The following is a 23,019-nucleotide window of genomic DNA, read 5'->3' on the forward strand; positions in this document are numbered from 1 at the left end:
TGACTTTTTCTTACTTTTATTTCTTGACAGAATCAAACATCATTTGAACACTTTTAACACAGATCAGAAAACTACAATAAGCTTTTACATTATTGTGAAATTAGTCAGCATATCAGTTGAAAAGAGAACGCGATGATTTGACCACATGGTCTCAAACGTGCTGGGGTTCTCAGGTTTGGGGAGCCATGGAGTGGCCTATTCCAGGTTCTGCTCCCTCAGCCTTCTCCACCCCATCATCAGCACCCTCACCCACTTCAGCCCTGCTGTCAGGAGCCATCTCTGCCCAGAAGGTCACAGATTACAGGCCTTATTGTTGCACTCTGGGTGAACCTTGGGGAACTCGGCCACCAGCCTCCCCCGCTGAAGTCCCCATTTCTCCTTTGCTCGATGAAGAACTGGCTGTTCCCAGCAGGGCTGCAAACATGGACCCAGGCTGCTTCTGCAGGACCTCAGGCCTGTCAAACTCTGCAACCTGGGAGGAGGAGAAAGGACAGGAGGGGACAGGGACACAGCTGAGCTCAGTCTTAAAGATTTGAAGGCCTCCTGTGGCCTGAGCGCACGTCCTGCCACCAGCCCAGCGATGGAACTCTCACCTTCCCATCCCTCATGACCAGGATGCGGTCGCAGTTGAGGACAGTGGGGATGCGGTGTGCGATGACCAGCACTGTGCAGCCCTGGAAGGCTTCACGGATTGTGCGCTGGATCAGGGTGTCAGTCTGCATGTCAATTGAGGCTGTGGCTTCATCAATTAGGATAATCTGGTGGATACAAAACAGGGGTGAAGGCAGCCTCCTTGGGCCCCGACACCTGGGTCTACCATTAATTCATCAAGTCCCTTAGCTGGAAAATGAGATCCAGACTGAGTTCAAAACCCACCTGGAGCTCTAGTTGTCCCTGACATTATGCAGAGAATGTGAGGTCTCAACCGATGGCTCACTATTTTTTAGAGATCAAAGAACTGACTCCTTCAAAATAAAGATGTCCCAGTGGCAACTTCTTGTTTTATGAACTGCCTTCCCGTTTGCCTGAATTAATACAGAGCAGTCTTCCCCACAGCAGGGCTTGCACAGACCCCAGGTGGCACACGAGATGGTGCAGCCAGTGTATGGATACATGGGTTTTTTTACTTTAACATTTCTGTATCTCTTTCATTAATAATATGCATTAGAAAAATATAACTACACAGAAAGTATGATTTCACAAATGTTACTGTTTAAAATGAGGCTGTTTATAAAAACAGGGGATCGTGAATGAATCATGGGATAGGTGGTATACAGATATGACCAAAATCATAAAGTCATGACTCAAACTTGGGAAACAATATACAGAAAGCAACTTCAGCACCAAGTATCTGAGTAACTGAAAAATAGAGACCTGGGAGGTTAAGAAAGTGTTACATACATATTGCAAATCCTCTCTGTCAAAGAGGGGCAGGTTCCTCCCTCTGAAACCGTTTCCCTGCTCCAGGCCCCACTGAGCTCTCCTACTCTTGTCCCAGCTCTGACAGTCTGCACCTACATTTTTTGCATTAATCACTAATTAACAATGTTGTGTGTTATGTGTGTGCGTGTGTGTGTGCAAGTATGTATATACATGTGAGTGTCGAGGTATATGTACACATGCGTACGTGTGTGTATGTTGCCTCGCTTGTGAAAGAAGGTTTGCTCCTAACTAGTGCAGGTAGTTGAATATCTGAAATTACTGGTGAAATATTTGGAAAACTTAAGAAGCACTGTCATGTGAAACTTTTTAAAAATATGTAATTTTACTCTGGAACAGCTGTCATCTGATTCCCAATTTTATTAAAGACAAGGGAGTGTCCTGCATCCAAGTTTTAAAAAGAATTACACTAGGCAATTTTAAATTAAAAGTTTCTAAGCTTTTAGCTTTTTGTGGGAAAGTGTATTGTGATTTGGTTCTAGAGGCTGAGTGTTTCAGTGCAGGAACAGCATATCAGGGCTGGAGGGAGCCCAGGCTGAGAGCCCCTCACACCACAGGAACATGGAGAATGGCAACCAGTGACAGGAGGATACCTGCGGATATTTGTGGAAGGAACATATAAACAGTGCCACTGTCCTGTGCTGATGGAGGGAGAAGCAGCCGTGTGGCTTCCCATGCCCAGCGGCACCTGTGACTTCTCGTGGCCCCTCAGTGGTCTCACCTTGGAGTTGCGGAGGAGGGCTCGAGCAATGCAGAGTAGCTGCCTCTCCCCGACAGAGAAGTTTTCACCGTTTTCCACAACTTCTGCTTGCAGCCTTTGAGGGAACTTTGAGATCTGTAATGTCGAGGAAGATGAGATGTAGGCTATGTAGGATTGTGGGCATGTAGGGTGAGACCTGCCCTGACCTTGTACCACTCCTGTCGCATTTGGTAATACTCTTCCCCTCTCTCTACGCTCCGACCACTGGTCTTTCTCTTCTTCACTGCGCCCGTCTCACTTCCATCTCAGGGTCTTTGCATATGCTAGTTCCTGTGCCTGGAATGTTGTCTCAAAGATCTGTGCCTGGCTGTCTCCTTAATATTTGGTCTCAGCTCAAATGTCCCCATCCTTAAAGAGGCCTTGCCAGGCCACCCCCTGTGAAGGAGCTGCTCACCCACCGGGATGTCTGCTGATCTCATTGCTATCTTTACAGCCCTTATCACTCTCTGAAAGTGTCTCGTGAGTTGGGCAGTTTGCTGTCTTTCTCTCCCATTGAATGTAAGCACCAAGAGGACAAAGACCTTCCCTGCCTTGTCTGTCCTGTGTCCCTGAGCCTAGAATGAGCCTGGCTCACTGTTAGCGTCTGAGAGCCATCAGCTTTTATGTAGGAGTCCCACGTCATCTCACCTCATCATGGATTATTTAATCCACTCCCCACAGCAGCAGCATCTAGAACACCATATGAGAGGAGTCCAGATGCTGGCACCCCTGTTGAAGAGGCAGGCTAAGACCAAGAATCAGGCCTTGGAGCTACTTACTGTCTTGCTCAGGAATGTCCTCTCCAAGACATCCCAGATCTGCTTGTCTGTGTAGCAGTCAAAGGGATCCAGGTTGAACCTGCCGTAGGAGAGGAAGAGAAGTGTTCCAGATCCATACTCAACTGTTGAGCAGTCTGCCCTATACAGGTAAATGCCGAGAATGCTTAGAACCGGATTACTGGGTTTAGTGACACCCATGGAACCACCACGAGTGGTCGTTTCTTGCGTCTCTCCAGCACCCATTCCTTCTGCAGGCAGCAGCCTCCAAGTTTTGTTTGGGGGCCACCTCCTGCCCCACCTTGAAGCCCATGTGGTCCAGGTGGGGCTCTACCACCAACTCCCAGGGTGGAGCAAGTGACTCTGGGGTCAGCACATCAGCAGTGGCAACCCCTGGGCTCAGTGGCTTGATGGGGGTAGGAGGGTGACCGATCAGAGTGTATCTCAGGACCTTTAAGTCAATCACCAGAAAAGAGGCTTGCTCTTTCTCATTAACTGGACAGGAGAGGTAGCCACCATCTCCCCTCAGGTGTGGGACACACAGAGCCCCCTAGGGCCGTCAGTGGGGGCTGCGAATGAAGCCACGGCAGAGTTAGAGAGACCTGGGTCCTTGAATCAGCCTCGGCCTTCCCAGTACCATGAGCCAATAGAAGCCTTTTTAGCTTAAGCCATTTGGGGAGGGGGTGTGTGTTAGAATATACATAATATAATTTATCATTTCAACCATTTGTAAGTATACAATTCAGTGGCATTAAATACATGTACAGTGTTGTATAACAATCCACTAAAATTCATCACCCCCAACAAAAACTCTATGCATTGAACAATCCCCCTCTGCCTCCCCTGCCCCCTGAAGCTGCAGATAGCCTCTATTCTCCTTTCTGTCACTATGAATTTGCCTGTTCCAGATACCTCTTTTAAGTGAATTATACACTATTTGTCCTTTTCTGTCCGGCTTATTCACTTAGCATAAAGTCTGTGAGGCCCATCCATGTTATGGCACACAGTGGGATTTCATTCCTTTTTATGGTTGACTAATATTCCATTGTGTGTGTATATCACATTTTGTTTATCCATTGATCTGTTAATGGACACATGGGTTGTCTGTTGTGAGTAATGCTACAAACCCTGGTAAAAAATATCAGTTCAAGTCCCTGCTTTCAATGCTTTTGGGTATATACCTGGAAGTGGAATTGCTGGATCGTATAGTAATTCTATATCTAACTTTTTGAGGAACTGCCGAATTGTTTTCCATAGTGGCTGCACCATTTTACATTCCCACCAGCAGGGCACGAGGGTTCCGTTTCTCAACAACCTCGCCAACACTTATGTTTCTTTTTCTTTTCTTTTTTTTATTATAGCCATCCTAGTAGGTGTCAGTGGTATCTCTTTGTTGTGGGGTTGCTTCTTCTGTCTCTTGCAGTGAAAGAAGAAGACAACAACACGAGGCTGGGATCTATCTGGACTTCACTCCCATTCAGGTTGGCACTTGCATTTGGCATAGGCAACACTTCCTGTTATGCAACCACTCAGTCCGAGCTGAAACCTGCTCTTAGCCTCTGCTTTATCTTCCCCCACTTCTGGCAGCCACACCCATTTTGTGTGGGGGCCTAGACTGTATTTAAAAAGCAGAAGGTAGCATGCCTTATTTACATGATATTTGATAGTCTCCACAGCATTGTCATGAACGTGCTCATTGACACTCTCTCCCACATGAGATGGGTATACTCCTTTCATTGATGAGGAAATTTTGGCTTATCAGTGTTAAATGGCTTGTTCAAGGTCACACCACAAGTCAAACTAAGAGACAGGCTGGAATCGAAGACACTCGGTTAGATGGAAGCCTAAAAGGTAGAGAACCCAGATCTCCTGGACCAGTCCACAATCTTCTGCTGCAAGGGGGCACATCCCTGGTTATGGGGTTAGACTACATGGGGTTATGGCTTATCTTTACCATTTTCTTTAGTGTCTCCTTAAACAAGTCAAGTTTCCTCTCTAAGTTCAGCCTCTTCACCTCTAAAGGGGAGATAACAACAGTGGCTACTTCATAGGGTTGTTGTGACAGTTAAATGAGACAGAATATTAACACATGGGACTACAATATATAAACGCTCAATAAATGTTAATACATATTTTTACTACTCCTATACCAACACACAATAGATTTGGCCAAGTTCTACCTTAATACAGAACTCTATCACTAAGTGTTCTCTCATTCCCCTCAAACAACACAATCATTTTGAAATCCTCGGTTTCTGCACATATATGCACTCTCCATGGAAAGACTTTCTCCCCATTTTCTGCCAGGCAAGCTCCTGCTTATCCTCCAAGATCCTGTGAAGTCTCTCTGGATTCACCCAGGCAGAGTTATTTGTCCCACTTCAGGGCTCCCTTAGCACTTTGTTCATATCTCTGATTTAAATAGCTACCTCCTTATACTATAATTTGTCAGGTCCTACATCTCAAGAAACTCCCCCCGCCCTCACTAAACTGTGAATTCCTCTGGGGAACAGGAGCAGTAATCATTCATCAAAGTGTCCCAAGTACCTAGCACAGTGTCTGGATTGACAGTTACTCAGAAAAAACAAGTTAAATGGATGAAAGGATGGAGGAATGAAAGAATGAATAGAAGTTCAGTTTATTCTCTTCCTGTTAAGAATACCCTTTAACATTCCACCAAGAAGACATAACATTTATTAATATATGTGCATGTAATATAGGAGCACGAAGTGCATAAAACAACTATTAAGAGACATAAAGGGATACATTAACAGCAACACGATAATGCTAGTGGACTTTAATACCCCACTACGTCAATGGATAGATCATCCAGACAGAATGTGAACAAGAAAACAGTGGCCTTAAACACTAGACCAGATGGAGTTAATAGATATATAGAGACATTCTATCCAAGAGCAGCAGAATGCATATTCTTCTCAAGTGCCAGGAAACATTATTAAAGATAGACCAGATAATGGGAAACAAAGCAAACCTAAATATATTTAAGAAGACTGAAATTACATGAAGCTTCTTTTCTGACCACAACAGTATAAAACTAGAAATGAACTGCAAGAAAAACCTGGAAAAGTCACAAATATGTGGAGAAAAACAACATGCTGCTGAACATCTATTGGATCAATGAACAAGTCAAAGGAGAAATCAAAAAAACATTCTGAGACAAATGGAAACGAAAACACATCATACCCAAACCTATGGGATGCACCAAAAGTGGTACTAAGAGAGATATTTATAGTGGAACACACTTACCTCAAAAAACAAGAAAAATCTCAAACAAACAATCTAACGATACAACTAAAATGACTAGAAAAAGAAGGAATAACAAAGTCCAAAGTCAGTGGAAGGAAGAAAATAATAAGAATCAGACCAGAAATAAATGAAATAGAGACTAAGGAAAAGAGAAAGGATCAATGAACTAAGAGCTGGTTCTTTGAAAAGTTAAACAAAATCAGCAAACCTTTAGCTAGACTCTTGAAGAAAGGGAGAGAGAAAGATTAAACAAATAAAATCAGAAATCAAAGAGGAGAAATTACAATGGATATCACAGAAATACAAAGGATTATAAGAGAATACTATGAAAACCAAACACCAACAAATTGGAAAACCTAGCAGAAATGGATAAATTCTTCGAATCATACAACCTCCCAAAACTGAATCAAGAAGAAATACAGAATCTGAATAGACCCATCACAAGTAAAGACATTGAAACAGTAATCAAAAACCTCCAGAAAACAAAAATCCAGGACCAGGCAGCTTCTCTGGTGAAATCCATCAAATATTCAAATATTTAATACCTATCCTTCTCAAACTCTTCCCCAAAAACTGAAGAGGATGGGAGACTCATCTTACAAGGCCAACGTTACTCTGATACCAAAACGAGACAAGGACAAAATAAAAAACAAAAATTACAGGCCAATGTCACTGATGAACATAGATGCAAAAATCCTCAATAAAATATTAGCAAATCAAATACGACAATATGTCACATGAATCATACACCACCGTCAAGTGGGATTTATTCTGGGGATGCAGGGATGGTTCAACATCCACAAATCAATCAATTTGATACACCACATTAACAAAATGAGGAATAAAAATCAACGATCATCTCAATAGATGCAGAGAAAGCATTTGACAACATAAACATCAATTTATGATAAACACTCCCAAGAAAATGGAGATAGAAGGAAAGTACATCACCATGATAAAGGCTGTATGTGACAAACCCACAGCCAACATCATACTCAACATTAAAAACCTGAAAGCTGTTCCTCTAAGAATAGGAGCAAGAGAAGCAGGCCCACTCCTGCCACTCTTTTTCAACACAGTAGTGGAAGTCCCAGCCAGAGCAATTAGGCAAGAAAAAGAAACAAAAGTTATCCAAATTGGAAAGGAAGAAGTAAAACTGCCACTATCTGTGGATGACATGATTCTATATAGAGAAAACCCTAAAGAATCCACCAAAAAAACCTATTTGAAATAACTAACAAATCCAGTAAGGTTGCAAGGTACAAAATCAACATAAAAAAATCAGTCACATTTCTATACACTAACTTTGAACTAACAGAAAGAGAAATCAAGAATACAAACCCATTTACAATCAAAACAAACAGTATAGAATACCGAGAAGTAAATTTAACCAAGGAGGTGAAAGACCTGGACACTGAAAACTGTAAGACATTGTTGAAAGAATTGAAGAAGACGTAAAGAAACAGAAAGGTATTCCACATGGATTGGAAGAATTAACATAGTTAAAATAGCCATATTACCTATATCAATCTATAGATTCGATGCAATCCCAATCAGAATCCCACCAACATTTTCCATGGACATAGAACAAAGAATCCTAAAATTTGCATGGAACAACAAAAGACCCCGAATAACAAAAGCAATCCCGGGAAAAAAGAACAAAGCTGGAGATATCACACTCCCTGATTTCAAAATATACTACAAAGCTATAGTAACCAGAAAACATGGCACTGGCAGAAAAACAGACACACAGATCAACGGAACAGAATTGAGGGCCCAGAAATAAAACCACACATCTACGGACAGCTAATTTTCAGCAAAGGAGCCAGGACCATACAATGGAGAAAGGAAAGTCTCTCCAATAGACGGTGTTGGGAAAACTGGACAGCCACATGCAAAAGAATGAAAGTAGACCACTATCTTACACCATGCGCAGAAAGCAACTCAAAATGGATTAAAGACTTGAACGTAAGATATGAAACCCTGAAACTCCTAGAAGAAAACATAAACAGTTAACTTTTTGAGATCAGTCTTAGCCATATCTTTTTGAATATCATATCTCTTCAGACAAAGGAAACAAAAGAAAAAATAAACAAATGGAACTACATCAGACTAACAAGCTTCTACAAGGCAAAGGAAACCATCAGCAAAACGAAAAGACAACCCACCAACTGGGAGAACATATTTGCAAATCATATATCCAAATGGGGGTTAATTTCCAAAATATGTAAAGAACTCATATAACTCAGCCACAAAAAAATGAACAACCTGATCAAAAATGGGCAGGGGATATGAACAGACATTTTTTCAAAGAAGATATACAGATGGCCAACAGGCACATAAAAGATGTTCAGCACCACTAATTATCAGGGAAATGCAAATCAAAACAAGAATGAGATAGCACCTCACACCCGTCAGAATGGCTATTCTTAAAAAGACAAGAAATAACAAGTGTTGAAGAAGATGTGGAGAAAAAGGAATCCTCATAGAATGATGGTAGGAATATAAATTGGTGCAGCTGCTATGGAAAATGGCAAGGACATTTCTCAGAAAATTTAAAATAGAAATGCCATATGATCCAACTATTCCACTTCTGGGTATTTATCCAAAGAACATGAGAACACTGATTCAAAATCATATATGTACCCCTATGCTCATCGCAGCATTAGTCACAATAGCCAAGACTTGGAAGCAACCCAAGCGCCCATCGACAGATGAATGGATAAAGAAGACGTGGTATATGTATCAATGGAATACTATCAAGTCATTAAAAAAGGACACAATTGTGTCATTTGCGACAATATGGATGGACTTTGAGGGTATTATGCTAAGCGAAATAAGTCAGAGAAAGACAAATACCATATGATCTCACTTACATGTGGAAGATAAACAAAGACATAGGTAAGGAGAACAGATTGGTGGTTACTAGAGGGCAAGGGGGTGGCAGAGGGGCAAAAGGGTCAAAAGGGCACATGAGTATGGCGAGAGATGGCAGGTAGACTTCTTGTGGTGAACATGATACAGTCCATACAGAAGTTGAAATGTAATGATGTACACCTGACATTTATATAATGTTATAAACCAATATGACCTCCATAAAGAAAAAAACTTAAAAAAAAAGAATGCCCCTTACATATGTCTGAAACATGGGGAGACCAGCTTTGTTTTTAATGCATCATCTTCCTCAGTCTCCATGCCTTGGTGTTCCCACACAGCTAACATGCACTGTCAAGTAGGAGCACTAAGCTGGATGATGTTTGCCCTAAAGTTGATTTCTGAGGAAATAGAAAGTGCGGAGAAGAGGCTGAAAGACCCAGTGCTGTCTGCTTCACTGACCGGACGCCTGGCTTACTTCTCACTTCTCCACTGCCTGGAATACGTAGCCTGTGAAGAAGTGCTTCCTAACGTCTAGCCCAAAACCCCCCAGGACTTTACCCAGTGGGTGCAGAGAGGAGAATAAACCACATGAAGACATGAGAGAATATAGTGGCCACAGTGCAAATGCTTAATGGTGAACTGAAATCTGACCAACCCCATCAGGATTTTAAACAATAAAAACTATGACTTTCTTTTGTTTAGGACATGATATTTACAGAGCTCTTGTGTATATCAGGGCCTTATTCGGTTCTCAAGACACCTCAGCGAGGTGGGCCAGGTGGGCACGAGTGGCCCAGCATGCCAGGGAGTGATCAGAGGCCCAGAAATTGGGGCATTGGCCGCCAGCTACGCAGAGGTAGCCCCGCCTGGCATCCTGGTCCCAGGGTCCTCCCTGGAGCCCCTCCTCTGCACCAGGCTGGCCTCTGGCCCAGCACTCACCTGATGGTTCCTGAGAACAGGACGGGATCTTGAGGGATAATAGAGACCTTGGACCGCAAGTCCTCCAGGCCGATGCTGCAGATGTCCACACCATCAATGAGAATCCGGCCTGCCGCTGGCTCCACCAGGCGGAAGAGAGCCACCCCCAAGGACGACTTCCCTGTTGGGCAAGAAACACGCAGGGCCTCAGTGTCCTGAGTCTGCACTAGGGGCAACACAGGTCACACCTGGTGTTCACACCTGACCCGCTCTCCTCCGTGGCCCATTCTTTGTCGTGGTGAGACCTCAGAGGGCAGAGAAGGGCTGGAGTCTCTGCTCCCAGAGGTGCCCAGAGCCATGAGCAGCTTTCTTACAACCCAGATCAGAGGGCACGAATGGAGCCCCAGCATTAAAATCCAGGCCACAGAGGTGTTTTCTTTCACACACAGTGTTACTGTTATATTTTAAATTCTTTGCCAGCATTAAAAATATCCAAAGATCCTATGTACAGAAATTCAAGGGGCCAGCCTGGAGGCGTAGCAAAGTTTGCACCCTCCACTTCATCGGCCCAGGGTTCTCAGGTTCAGATCGTGGGCGTGAACCCAGCACTGCTTGTCGAGCCGCGCTCTGGCAGCATCTCACATAAAACAGAGGAAGACTGGCACAGGTGTTAGTTCAGCAACAGTCTTCCTCAGGCAAAAAGTGGGAGATTGGCAACAGATGTCAGCTCAGGGCCAATCTTCCTGGCAAAAAAATTTCAAATTGCATGCTTCTCTTGAAACTCAGTAAAACCAGCAACACTGGCCCCATGTCCTCCCATCAACAAGCAGTCAGAGCCGATGGAGCTGCTTCCTTGAGAGAGAACAGTGATCAGTTCAACACACTGCCCCCTCCACCAACCCCGCCCCCCCCGGCTCCTTTCATCACACGCCAGACCCATTTCACTCATCTCTGTTACTTGCCAGTTCCCAGAGGCATGTGAGTTTTCAACCTCTGCTCTAAAAGATAAGGTCAATGTCTTGTTCACCTTTATGTTCCCATTGCCTGGCAGAGAGCAGGTGCTCAGTAAATTACTGCTGAATGAATACAGTCAATTGGAGCAGTATCTACTGAGAGCTGGTCTATGTCAGACCCCAGCCCTCTCAGGCCAGTTGCAGGCGAAAAATGGAAAGGGAAGAACACACTCAAGAATACAGGTGGAAGCTCCTCACCCTGCAGCAGCACAAGTCCTACAGGGGCCTAAGGAGGTGGAGACCCATGAAGATCTAGTCATCCCGGAGGTCTACCTGGAGGCAGCTCCTCTGGGAGCACAAGGTGGGGCAAGAACCAAGTCTGAGTAGTGTTTCTGAACAGTGTCTTTGAACAATGCAAAAAGTGAGAGGGAGTGACGCTTGGGCCAGACTCTCAAAAGTGATAGGAGAGGAAGGGAAGGAAAGAAGTCTGAAAGCAGAGGGGGAAACGAAGGAGGCTCGTAAGAGAAGTCTAGGAAGGGAGGAGCAGAGGAAGGAAAAGGGGACCCAGATTTCCCTCCTTGGCCTGCTCTCCACCCTCGCAGAGCCCCTGCACTGCCCCTGCTTAAGAGCTCCTCCTGCCACCCTGTTGGCCTCAGAGCCCAGGCTACCAGAGCCCGGAGACCCACTAACCCTGTTACTCTGTGGAGTTCTTCCCTCTCTTCCTATTCCTTCCATGGCATTCACCACAACCTGTAATCCTCTTATTTCTTTGATGACTTATTTAACATCTGCCTCCTCCACTGGATCCGTGGCAGCAGGGACTCTGCGTTTCAGGCACCAGGTCTGGCAAAGGGCCACCACAAAGTGAGGGCCCACCAATATCTGAGGGGTCACTGAGCAAACGCCTGTGTGAAAATAGGTCCGACACCCAAAGGCCAAAGTTGAGGACATGGGGCGTTGCCCCAGGAGACTCACCAGAGCCAGTCCTGCCCACGATGCCCACCACTTCTTGGCCGTGAATCGTGAGGTTGATGCCATTGAGGACAATGGGTGTGTTGTCTCTGTATTTCATCTGATAATCCTGGAAAGTGATTTCTCCACGCTGTGGCCACCCGTGGGGACAGCTCCCGCCTTCTGTGTGTAAAGGAGCCTCAGGGGCACACATCTTGTTTGGCAGAAAGAAAAAGAAATCAATACTTATCATTAATCTCTGCCCAACCCCTGCTGAGCCACTGGTCTCCAGCGTTAGGTGTGTGACCCACGCCAGCCTGCCCTGCACCTTGGTCAAGTCACAGCTGTGTGATCAGAGGAACACCCCAAGAGGAACATCTCCGCCCCCACTCACCTGAAATGCACATCATTTTATCTCCAAAGAGTAAGAAACCATAGAGCAAGCTTCCTTGTATTAACATAGAGAACTTTTTCTGATTTACTGTGTGAGGCTCTAAAGAAATCGACTCCAGAAGAATGATGATTAAGAGCAGGAGAGCAGACTGGTCCCATGGGGCCTGTTTTACAGCTCAGAGCCCTTGTGCAGATTTATCTTCTCTCTATCCTCATCCTGTTAGCTGGGCAATTTTAGGTGCATTTCACAGGCAAGGAAAGAGAGGCTCAAACAGGTTCAACGACTTGCTGAAGATCACACAGCTGATGAGTGGACGACTGAGGACTCCAACCCAGGGCCCCCTGACTCCAAGCCCATGACTCTGCATCAAGCACAGGTGGGTGTGTGGGGCAGGAAGGATGACAGAGAAGAAGAAAGGCTACCCAGCTCTCCACTTCCGGTACAATGTCACAACACGCTTCATCACTGGTAAAGCTGCACAATTCACAAATTCCGCTCACGTCACAGGGGCAAGAGACCTGGCTTTAGAGGGCTCTGCCAGCCCCTGGCTGTGTAATCTTAAGCAAGTTGCTCAGCCTGGACAAGTCTCAGTTTCCTCTTCCAGAAAATGGGGTAGTAAGTCAATCAACATTATAAAATTCTTTGGTGATTCCATGAGCTAATATATATATACTAACATTGAGCACTTACTAGGGGCCAGGCACTGTGCTAAGTGCTACACATATTACATCATTTAATCTGGGCTAACAACCCAGTGAAGTAAGCACTGCAACCGTCCCATTCCTGAGACAGGGAACAGAGCGGCTGTCTAAGTTGCCAGTGGTTAGACAGCTGATTCAAGTGTCAAAGCTTGGACTTAAACCCAGGCAATCTGGCTTCAAAACCTGTGCTCTTAACTATGACATAAATAGAAGCAATAATAACAACAATCATTATTGTCATTGTTATTATCACTATTGTTACACTTGGACAAACCTCTCATTTCCAAAGAGGCCATATTATTCCCTCTCCATCCGGGAAGAGTGTGCAGGATCTGGTCAAAATGAGCCGATGGGTATGGAAAGGCTTCCAAGAGATGATGTACATGGGCATGGGGAAGGTGGGGAGGAAGGGTCCGGGACCCTGGTGGTCTCCTGGGAAAGTCTCAGGGCCTGCAGGTGCTGGAATTTGCAGGGGCCACAGAAGCTGAGCCCCACACTTGGACATGGAGCCTTCCAGAGGTCCCCACACCAAATCCAGACCCACACCCCACCTTCATGTACTGCAGCGACTTCTCCACAGCTGTGAAGCACGACTCTGTCTCTGTACCAACCCGGGTGATGGCCTGGAAGTTGACCGTCAGCTGGAACAAAGCAGAAGTGTCAGATCAAGAGGCTCCTGGGGGTGTGCTCAGGTTCTCAATGGTCCTGAAAACCACCAGTTGCCATTCTCCCTGAACGACTCCTCAAACCAAGACAATTTCCCTAGAAGAATGGAGCAGATGCCTCTGGTGCCCCCTGAGCCCACTTCTGAGGCTAGCTGCAGCTGTGGTGGGCAGTTGTGAGTGAGAACCCCACCTATACCATTCCACCTCAAGTGCTTTCTGCGCAAAACCTTCATCCACGCCACAGGAGCCCACTCAGCCCACGAAGGGTGCAGTCCAGAAACACGGGGGAGGTAATGCCCATGGGAGCAACCCTTGATTAATGGAGAAAGGAGCCAGTCAATAAAGGATCCTGTCCCTCGGCCTTTGGGGGACAATCTTAGGAGCGTCCTACATGCTTCTCAGGAGATCTCAGTAGAGTTGAGTGCTGGTGGCCTACAACAGTGACCTCAATGACACATTCTCAGGATGGTGTTCCTCTTTCTTGTCTCACTCTCCTGCTCCCTCAGTCCTTTTCCTAGGAGCATCTTTCAAATAATCTGCCTACACCCAAGTCCATGACTCATGCTCTGCCTTCAGGGAAACCCCGGCTAGGAGGAGTCTCAGGGACTCTGGGAATGGAAGCACCACAGATGAGGAAACTGAGGCCCAAAAAGAGGAAATGGCATACATAGAATCACCTGGAAGCTGGAGGCAGAGCTGGAACTGAGACCCCACTCTTTACCCTCTCTAGCTCCCGGCCCAAGATGTGGGCAAACAGGTGATGCCGACAGTGCTGGGCAACAACTCATTGTACATTCATTCAACAAATGCTGATGGAGGACTATATGCCAGGGGCTGAGCCAGGCTCCATGTCCCAAAGTGCAACAGACACAGGCCCTGCCCTCAAGGAGCTCCTAGTCAGATGGGGAGACAGACAGGTCAACAGAGAATGGCAGCACAGAGGGATGCACTGCACGATGGAGTCAACGTGGAGTGCCATCGGGGCTCACAGGGCTGTCACCCAGACGAGAGCCCCAGGCAAGGGTTCCTGGAGGAGTTGGCACTGCAGCTACATTTCTAAGGAGAAGTGGGACTTAGCAGGCTAAAAATCGGTGGGTAAGATTGTTCCACATGAAGATGACAAAGTCCTAAAAGTATAAAATAGCAGGGTACACTCAGGGCCCTGCACGCCAATGGGCTATAGCTGAAGTGAAGGGTACCAGAAGGGGAGAGAAAGCCCTATATGAGTCGGAGAAGGTGAACACCATCCTGACATGACACCAAGTTGGGAAAGGAGGCCAGGGAGACCCCAATCAGGGTACCAGACACAGCTGGCTGCCTGATCAGTAGCTGGCTCCTGTTTCACCCTTGCCAGCACACCCTCCATCACGCTCAGGGACCTGGCAGCCTGGTGTTCCAGGGAGGCTTTGTTAGTTCAAACTGATCACATTAGTTCCACTCCTCTTGCCAATGATTGGTTTAGGTGTGAGGCATGACACAATTCTGACCAATGAAGCATGAAGACGCGTCAAACAGGAGCATTCTGGGAAACTGCTCCTTGTTCTTAAAAAGAGACACATGAGAAAAGTTATCTTCCCTCTAGCCTTTGGTGGTCTTGGTTGAGGATGCATTGCTTGGTGCTGTAGCAGCCATTTTGTGACCTTGAGTAGACAATCCTGAGGACAAAGCCAGGCTGTAGACGCCAGAACAGAAAAATGAAATGATCATGGGTTCCTGCTAGGCCACTAAATGAGCCAACAGAGAACATACTTACCATAGACTTCCAGTTACATCAGATAATAAGTCCCCACACTGTCAAGGCTCTTTAGAAATGTTTTATGGCTTTCAGCCAGAAGCACCTCTAGTATTTACATCTCTTAGGGCTGCAACGTGACATGGTGTGATTCCTGCCTCCCAAAGCTTGAACATAATTTCCTCAAGAGTGCATGCAGAAGTCAGTGAGATACCAGGTTGACCAGAGGAGAGAGCACATACTGGGGTCAAGGGGCCAGAATTGAGGGACCTGAAAGTAAGTTTCACAGCTTAGGTTTGGTGCATAAGGAGACGGGGAGTCTCTGAAGGTTCTGAACAAGGCAGTGACATGAGGAAACTGAGTTAAAATTCACTCTGCAGTGATGTCGGCATCATGGCAGAGGGAGTCATTCCCTTTGTCTCTCTCCTCTAAGTTACAACCAATCGGACATCCATTGACCAACAAAGGACTCTCTGCACAGCACACCAGGACACCTAAGAGATCCACGCACCCATGCAGCTGAAGGTGGGTGGACCAGACCTCCAGGAGGCAGTGGAACTAGGGGCGCAGCCTCTTCCCCTCCCCCAGCAGCAGCGATCCAACACACAGATCCTCTCATCAGCAAGTACACCTGCTAAAAGAGGCAGGGGCAGACACAACACATGTGGCTTAGGTCTTGCCCCTCCTCAAGCACTGGCAGGTGATGCACATGCTCTGAGAATTCAGGACACAGGGTGGAGTTGGTGACCCAGCCTCCTCTCCCTCCCCCAGCAGTGGTCCAGTCTCTCCAACAGTGGGGACAGTATACAAAACTTGGATTTTCCCAGCTGGGGCAGGATACCTTGACCAGAGTTTTCAAAACACACTGGCTCACACCAGAGACCAGAGGCTGGATGAGCGAGCAGCAATGACAATCTCTCCCTGCTTAGCACCTGACGCCCCCTTGCCAGCAGAGGCAAGTGGAACCTGTGACAAGAGGCTCCAAGAATCACAGCAGAACTGGTGACACAGCCAACAGTGGTGGCACACCCAACACCATCTCTACCAGCATTGAGGGCTACACACAAGTCCCTGGGTCCACAGGCCCCTGACAGCAACAGTGACACTCATGAACCCAGCACCCCTGGCAGTCGTGCAGCCACCAACCCAAACAACCCAGGAGCAGCAAGGTGTGTACTGGGCAGCAGCAGCTTAGCTCCTGGAGAGCCTGCAGAGAGCCAGTGGGGGAGCATGAGACCCAGGCAACCTGGGAAGCAGCAAAAGTGTTCACAGCTTGGTGACCCTGGTAGCAACACCTCAGCTGCAGTGACATCATAAGAAGCAAGGCATCAGCAACCTCAAAGGCACAAGTGGCACAAGGAGGGCACTGATGACACCTCCAGCAGAGGCAGTGGAGGGTGGAAAGTGCAGGCTCTCAAACACAACCAGAAGCAGCTCAGAAGCAAAGTAACCAAAGCCGCGCCCAAATAAGAATGGTGGTTGCCATCACAAATGCACCAGCAGATGAGCAGCTCTTCAGGTACCACGAAGACACACAGCAGCACTGCAGGACAGAAAGAAAATGACAACTTCCCAGAAAATAAACTTGAAGTCACAGAAGATTACAAGCTAACAGACAGAGAATTCAAAATAGCTGCCATGAAGAAACTCAATGAGTTACAAGAAAACTCAGAAAGACAGTTCAGTGACCTCAGGAGTAAAATTAAGAACACAAGGAGTACTTCACCAAAGAGACTGAAACTCTTAAAAAAAACAACAACAACAGAAATTCTAGAGCAGAAGAACATAATTAATGAGATAAAAAATAAAATAGAAAGCATTAAAGATAGAGCAGACCATGTGGAAGAGAGAACTAGTGCGTTCAAAGATAGAAATCTAGAAATGATTCAGGCGGAAGAGGAGAGAGAACTAAGATTCTTTAAAAATGAAGAAATTCTATGAGAAATATCCAACTCAATTAGGAAAAGTAACATAAGGATAATAGGTATCCTAGTAGGAGAAGAGAGGGAGAAAGGAGCAGACAGCTTATTCAAAGAAATAATAGTGGAGAATTTCCCAAACCTAGGGAAGGAACTGGATGGATAAGTACACGAAACCAATAGAATTCATAATTATCTCAATGCAAAAAGACCTTCTCTAAGGCATATATTAAAATTGTCAAAAGTCAATGACAGGAACCAGTCCCGTGACAAGAGGTTAAGTTCACACGCTCTGCTTTGGCAGCCCAGGATTCGCCAGTTCAGATCCTGGGCATGGACGGATGCTCATCACACCATGCTGAGGTGGCGTCCCACAGAGAGGAACTAGGATCACTTACAACTAGGATACACAACTATGTACTGTGGCTTTGGGGAGAAGAAAAAGAGGAAGATTAGCAACAAATGTTAGCTCAGGGCCAATCGTCCTTACCAAAACAAAAAAAAGTAAATGACAAAGAAAGACTATTAAGGGCAGCCAGAGAGAAGAAAATAACTTACAAAGGAACCGCCACCAGGCTTTCAGCAAATTTCTCAGGAGAAACCCTATAGGCTGGGAGAAAGTGGAATGATGTATTCAAAATACTGAAGACAGAAACTATGAGTCCAAAATACTCTATGCAACAAAAATATCCTTCATATATGAAGGCAAAAGAAATGCTTTCCCAGACAAATAAAAGCTGAGGGAGTTCATCCCCATAGACAGGCCTTACGAGAAAGGTTGAAAGGAGTCCTCCTACCGGAAACAAAAAGGCAAAGGTTTACAAAGCTTAGCACAAGGAGATAAATAGACAGAAAGAATCAGAAAATTGCAGCTCTAAGTCAGAATAGGTTAGTAAACACTTAATTATAAAATACAGGATAAAGGGAAAGAAAGTATCAAAAATGGCTGTAACCACTTAATTTGGTCATATACTCACATCACAAAAAAGAATAATTAGTGACAACAAAAACATAGAAGAGGGGGCTTGCCCTGTGGCCAAGTGGTTAAGTTCACATGCTCTGCCTCAGAGGCCCAGGGTTTTGCTAGTTCAGATCCTGGGCACAGACACAGCACCACTCATCAGGCCACACTGAGGCAGCATCCCACATAGCACAACCAGAGGCACTCAAAACTAGAACATACAACTATGTACTGGGGTGCTTTGGGGAGAAGAATTAAAAAAAAAGAAGATTGGCAACAGTTGTTAGCTCAGGTGCCAATTAAAAAAAACAAACATAGAAGGGGAAGAGGAAAGGATGGAACCTGCATGGGCTAATGGAGATAAGAGGCTGTCAGCAAAAGGACTATCTCATCTGTGAGATATTTTATACAAACCTCATGATAACCACAAAAGAAAAAAATCAGAGCAGAGTCACAAATCATAAATAAAGAGAAAACTGGGAAAACCATCACAGAAAACCACCAAACTGAAATGGCAAACAAAAACACGAGGAAAGAGAAACAGTGGAAATATAGAACAAAGAGAACACAAAAGATAAAATGCCAGTATTAAATCCCCATACACCTATTGTTATACACTCTAAATGTAAATGGATTGAATTCACCAATGAAAAGACACAGAGTGGCTGAATGGATTAAAAAACAGGATCCAACAATATGCTGTCTCCAGAAGACAGATCTCAGCTCTAAAGACAAACACAGGCTCAGAGTGAAGGAATGGAAGATAATAAGCAAATGACAACCAAAAGAAAGTAGATGTAGCCATATTTATATCAGACAAAACAGACTTCAACACAAAAAAGATAAGAGGCAAAGAAGGACATTATATCATAATAAAATGGACATTCCACTACAAAGAAAACATACTTATTAATATATATGCACCTAACACAAGAGCACCAAAGCATGTAAAGCAACAATTAATAGACATAAAGGGAGAAACTGATGGCAACACAATAATACTAGGGGACGTTAACACCCCACCTACATCAATGGATATCATCCAGACAGAAAGTCAACAAGGAAACAGAGGTCTTAATTAAAACACTAGTCTAGACAGACTTAATAGATATATATAGAACATTTGGTCCAAAAGCAGCAGAATACACATTCTTCTCAAGTGCATATGGAAGACACTCAGAGATAGACCAGATGTTTGGAAACAAAGCAAACCTAAATATATTTAAGAAGACTGAAATCATATGAAGCTTCTTTTCTGACCACAACAGTATAAAACTAGAAATGAACTGCAAGAAAAACCTGGAAAAGTCACAAATATGTGGAGAAAAACAACATGCTGCTGAACAACAATTGGATCAATGAACAATCAAAGGAGAAATCAAAAAAACATTCTGAGACAAATGGAAACGAAAACACATCATACCCAAACCTATGGGATGCACCAAAAGTGGTACTAAGAGAGATATTTATAGTGGAACATGCTTACCTCAAAAAACCAGAAAAATCTCAAACAAACAATCTAACGATACAACTAAAATGACTAGAAAAAGAAGGAACAACAAAGTCCAAAGTCAGTGGAAGGAAGAAAATAATAAGAATCAGACCAGAAATAAATGATAGAGACTAAGGAAAAGAGAAAGGATCAATGAACTAAGAGCTGGTTCTTTGAAAAGTTAAACAAAATCAGCAAACCTTTAGCTAGACTCTCGAAGAAAGGGAGAGAGAAAGATCAAACAAATAAAATCAGAAATCAAAGAGGAGAAATTACAATGGATATCACAGAAATACCAAGGATTATAAGAGAATACTATGAAAACCAAACACCAACAAATTGGAAAACCTAGCAGAAATGGATAAATTCTTCGAATCATACAACCTCCCAAAACTGAATCAAGAAGAAATACAGAATCTGAATAGACCCATCACAAGTAAAGACATTGAAATAGTAATCAAAAACCTTCAGAAAACAAAAGTCCAGGACCAGGCAGCTTCTCTGGTGAACTCCATCAAACATTCAAATATTTAATACCTATCCTTCTCAAACTCTTCCCCAAAAACTGAAGAGTATGGGAGACTCATCTTACAAGGCCAACGTTACTCTGATACCAAAACGAGACAAGGACAAAATAAAAAACAAAAATTACAGGCCAATGTCACTGATGAACATAGATGCAAAAATCCTCAATAAAATATTAGCAAATCAAATACGACAATACGTCACATGAATCATACACCACCGTCAAGTGGGATTTATTCTGGGGATGCAGGGATGGTTCAACATCCACAAATCAATCAATTTGATACACCACATTAACAAAATGAGGAATAAAAATCAACGATCATCTCAATAGATGCAGAGAAAGCATTTGACAACATAAACATCAATTTATGATAAACACTCCCAAGAAAATGGAGATAGAAGGAAAGTACATCACCATGATACAGGCTGTATGTGACAAACCCACTGCCAACATCATACTCAACATTAAAAAACTGAAAGCTGTTCCTCTAAGAATAGGAGCAAGAGAAGCATGCCCACTCCTGCCACTCTTTTTCAACACAGTAGTGGAAGTCCTAGCCAGAGCAATTAGGCAAGAAAAAGAAACAAAAGTTATCCAAATTGGAAAGGAAGAAGTAAAACTGCCACTATCTGTGGATGACATGATTCTATATAGAGAAAACCCTAAAGAACCCACCAAAAAAACCTATTTGAAATAACTAACAAATCCAGTAAGGTTGCAAGGTACAAAATCAACATAAAAAAATCAGTCACATTTCTATACACTAACTTTGAACTAACAGAAAGAGAAATCAAGAATATAAACCCATTTACAATCAAAACAAACAGTATAGAACACCGAGAAGTAAATTTAACCAAGGAGGTGAAAGACCTGGACACTGAAAACTGTAAGACATTGTTGAAAGAATTGAAGAAGACGTAAAGAAACAGAAAGGTATTCCACATGGATTGGAAGAATTAACATAGTTAAAATAGCCATATTACCTATATCAATCTATAGATTCGATGCAATCCCAATCAGAATCCCACCAACATTTTCCATGGACATAGAACAAAGAATCCTAAAATTTACATGGAACAACAAAAGACCCCGAATAGCCAAAGCAATCCCGGGAAAAAAGAACAAAGCTGGAGATATCACACTCCCTGATTTCAAAATATACTACAAAGCTATAGTAACCAGAAAACATGGCACTGGCAGAAAAACAGACACACAGATCAACGGAACAGAATTGAGGGCCCAGAAATAAAACCACACATCTACAGACAGCTAATTTTCAGCAAAGGAGCCAGGACCATACAATGGAGAAAGGAAAGTCTCTCCAATAGACGGTGTTGGGAAAACTGGACAGCCACATGCAAAAGAATGAAAGTAGACCATTATCTTACACCATGCGCAGAAAGCAACTCAAAATGGATTAAAGACTTGAATGTAAGACATGAAACCCTGAAACTCCTAGAAGAAAACATAAGCAGTACACTTTTTGACATCGGTCTTAGCAGCATCCTTTTGAATATCATTTCTCCTCAGGCAAGGAAAACAAAAGAAAAAGTAAACAAATGGAACTACATCAAACTAACAAGCTTTTTCATGGCAAGGGAAACCATCAGCAAAACGAAAAGACAACCCACCAACTGGGAGAACATATTTGCAAATCATATATCCAAACGGGGGTTAATTTCCAAAATATATAAAGAACCCATACAACTCAAGAACAAAAAAACAAACAACCTGATCCAAAATTGGGCAGAGGTAATGAACAGACTTTTCTTCAAAGAAGATATACAGATGGCCAACAGACACATGAGAAGATATCAACATCAGTAATTGCTAGGGAAATGAAAATCAAAACTACAGTGAGATATCACCTCACACCAATGAGAATGGCTCTTACTAAAAAGACAAGAAATAACGTGTTGGAGAGGATGTGGAGAAAAGGGAACGCTTACACACTGCTGGTGTGAATGCCAACTGGGGCAGCCGCTGTGGAAAACAGTATGGAGATTTCTCAAAAAATTAAAAAGAAATACCATATGATCCAGCTACTCCACTTCTGGGTATTTATTCAAACAACATGAAAACACTAATTCAAAAACATACATGCGCCCTATGTTCATTGCAGCATTATTCACAATAGCCAAGACTTGGAAGCAACCTAGGTGCCCATCGACAGATGAATAGATAAAGAAGATGAGGTATATATATTTATTGGAATACTACTTGGCCATAAAAAAGACAAAATCGTGCCATTTGCGACAACATGGATGGACCTTGAAGGTAGTATGCTAAGTGACATAAGTCAAAGGGAGAAAGACAATTACCATATAACTTCACTCATATGTGGAAGATAAACAAATAAATACATAGATAAGTAGAACAGATTAGTGGTTACCAGGGGGGAAGGGGGTGGAGGGCAGGCAAAAGGGGTAAAGGGGCACATATGTATGGTGACAGATAAAAACTAGACTATTGGTGGCAAACAAGATGTAGTCCATATAGAAGCTGAAATATAATAGTGTACACCTGAAATTTACACAATGTTATAAACCAATGTGACCTTAATAAAATAATTTTTTAAATGAAAAGCAAAATTCACTCTGGTGAGAGTGCATAAGGTGGATTGGAAGGGGTTCAGGGCTTGGGGGGCAGATGGGGAGGCTGGGAGGTTATTACCCAAAACAGAGATGAGAAGAGGGCAGCAGATG

General features: G+C 43.9%; 1 protein-coding gene across 11 annotated transcripts in view; it reads right to left on the bottom strand.

Moving 5' to 3' along the window:
* The window catches only part of ABCC11 (ATP binding cassette subfamily C member 11), a 72,757-nt gene continuing 49,738 nt past the window's right edge, over positions 1 to 23,019 (bottom strand). For all 11 annotated transcript variants that reach the window (XM_070262922.1, XM_070262925.1, XM_070262921.1 and 8 more), the window contains 7 exons: positions 13,568 to 13,657; positions 11,946 to 12,135; positions 10,039 to 10,198; positions 2,959 to 3,037; positions 2,162 to 2,275; positions 594 to 758; positions 1 to 472 (listed from right to left, as the gene is read on the bottom strand). In XM_070262922.1, the coding sequence (XP_070119023.1) occupies positions 308 to 472; positions 594 to 758; positions 2,162 to 2,275; positions 2,959 to 3,037; positions 10,039 to 10,198; positions 11,946 to 12,135; positions 13,568 to 13,657 (963 nt within the window). In that variant the 3' untranslated portion in view covers positions 1 to 307. The remainder of the gene's footprint in view (positions 473 to 593; positions 759 to 2,161; positions 2,276 to 2,958; positions 3,038 to 10,038; positions 10,199 to 11,945; positions 12,136 to 13,567; positions 13,658 to 23,019) is intronic.

This window comes from Equus caballus, chromosome 3 (genome assembly GCF_041296265.1).
Source record: "Equus caballus isolate H_3958 breed thoroughbred chromosome 3, TB-T2T, whole genome shotgun sequence".
Lineage (NCBI taxonomy): Eukaryota > Metazoa > Chordata > Mammalia > Perissodactyla > Equidae > Equus > Equus caballus.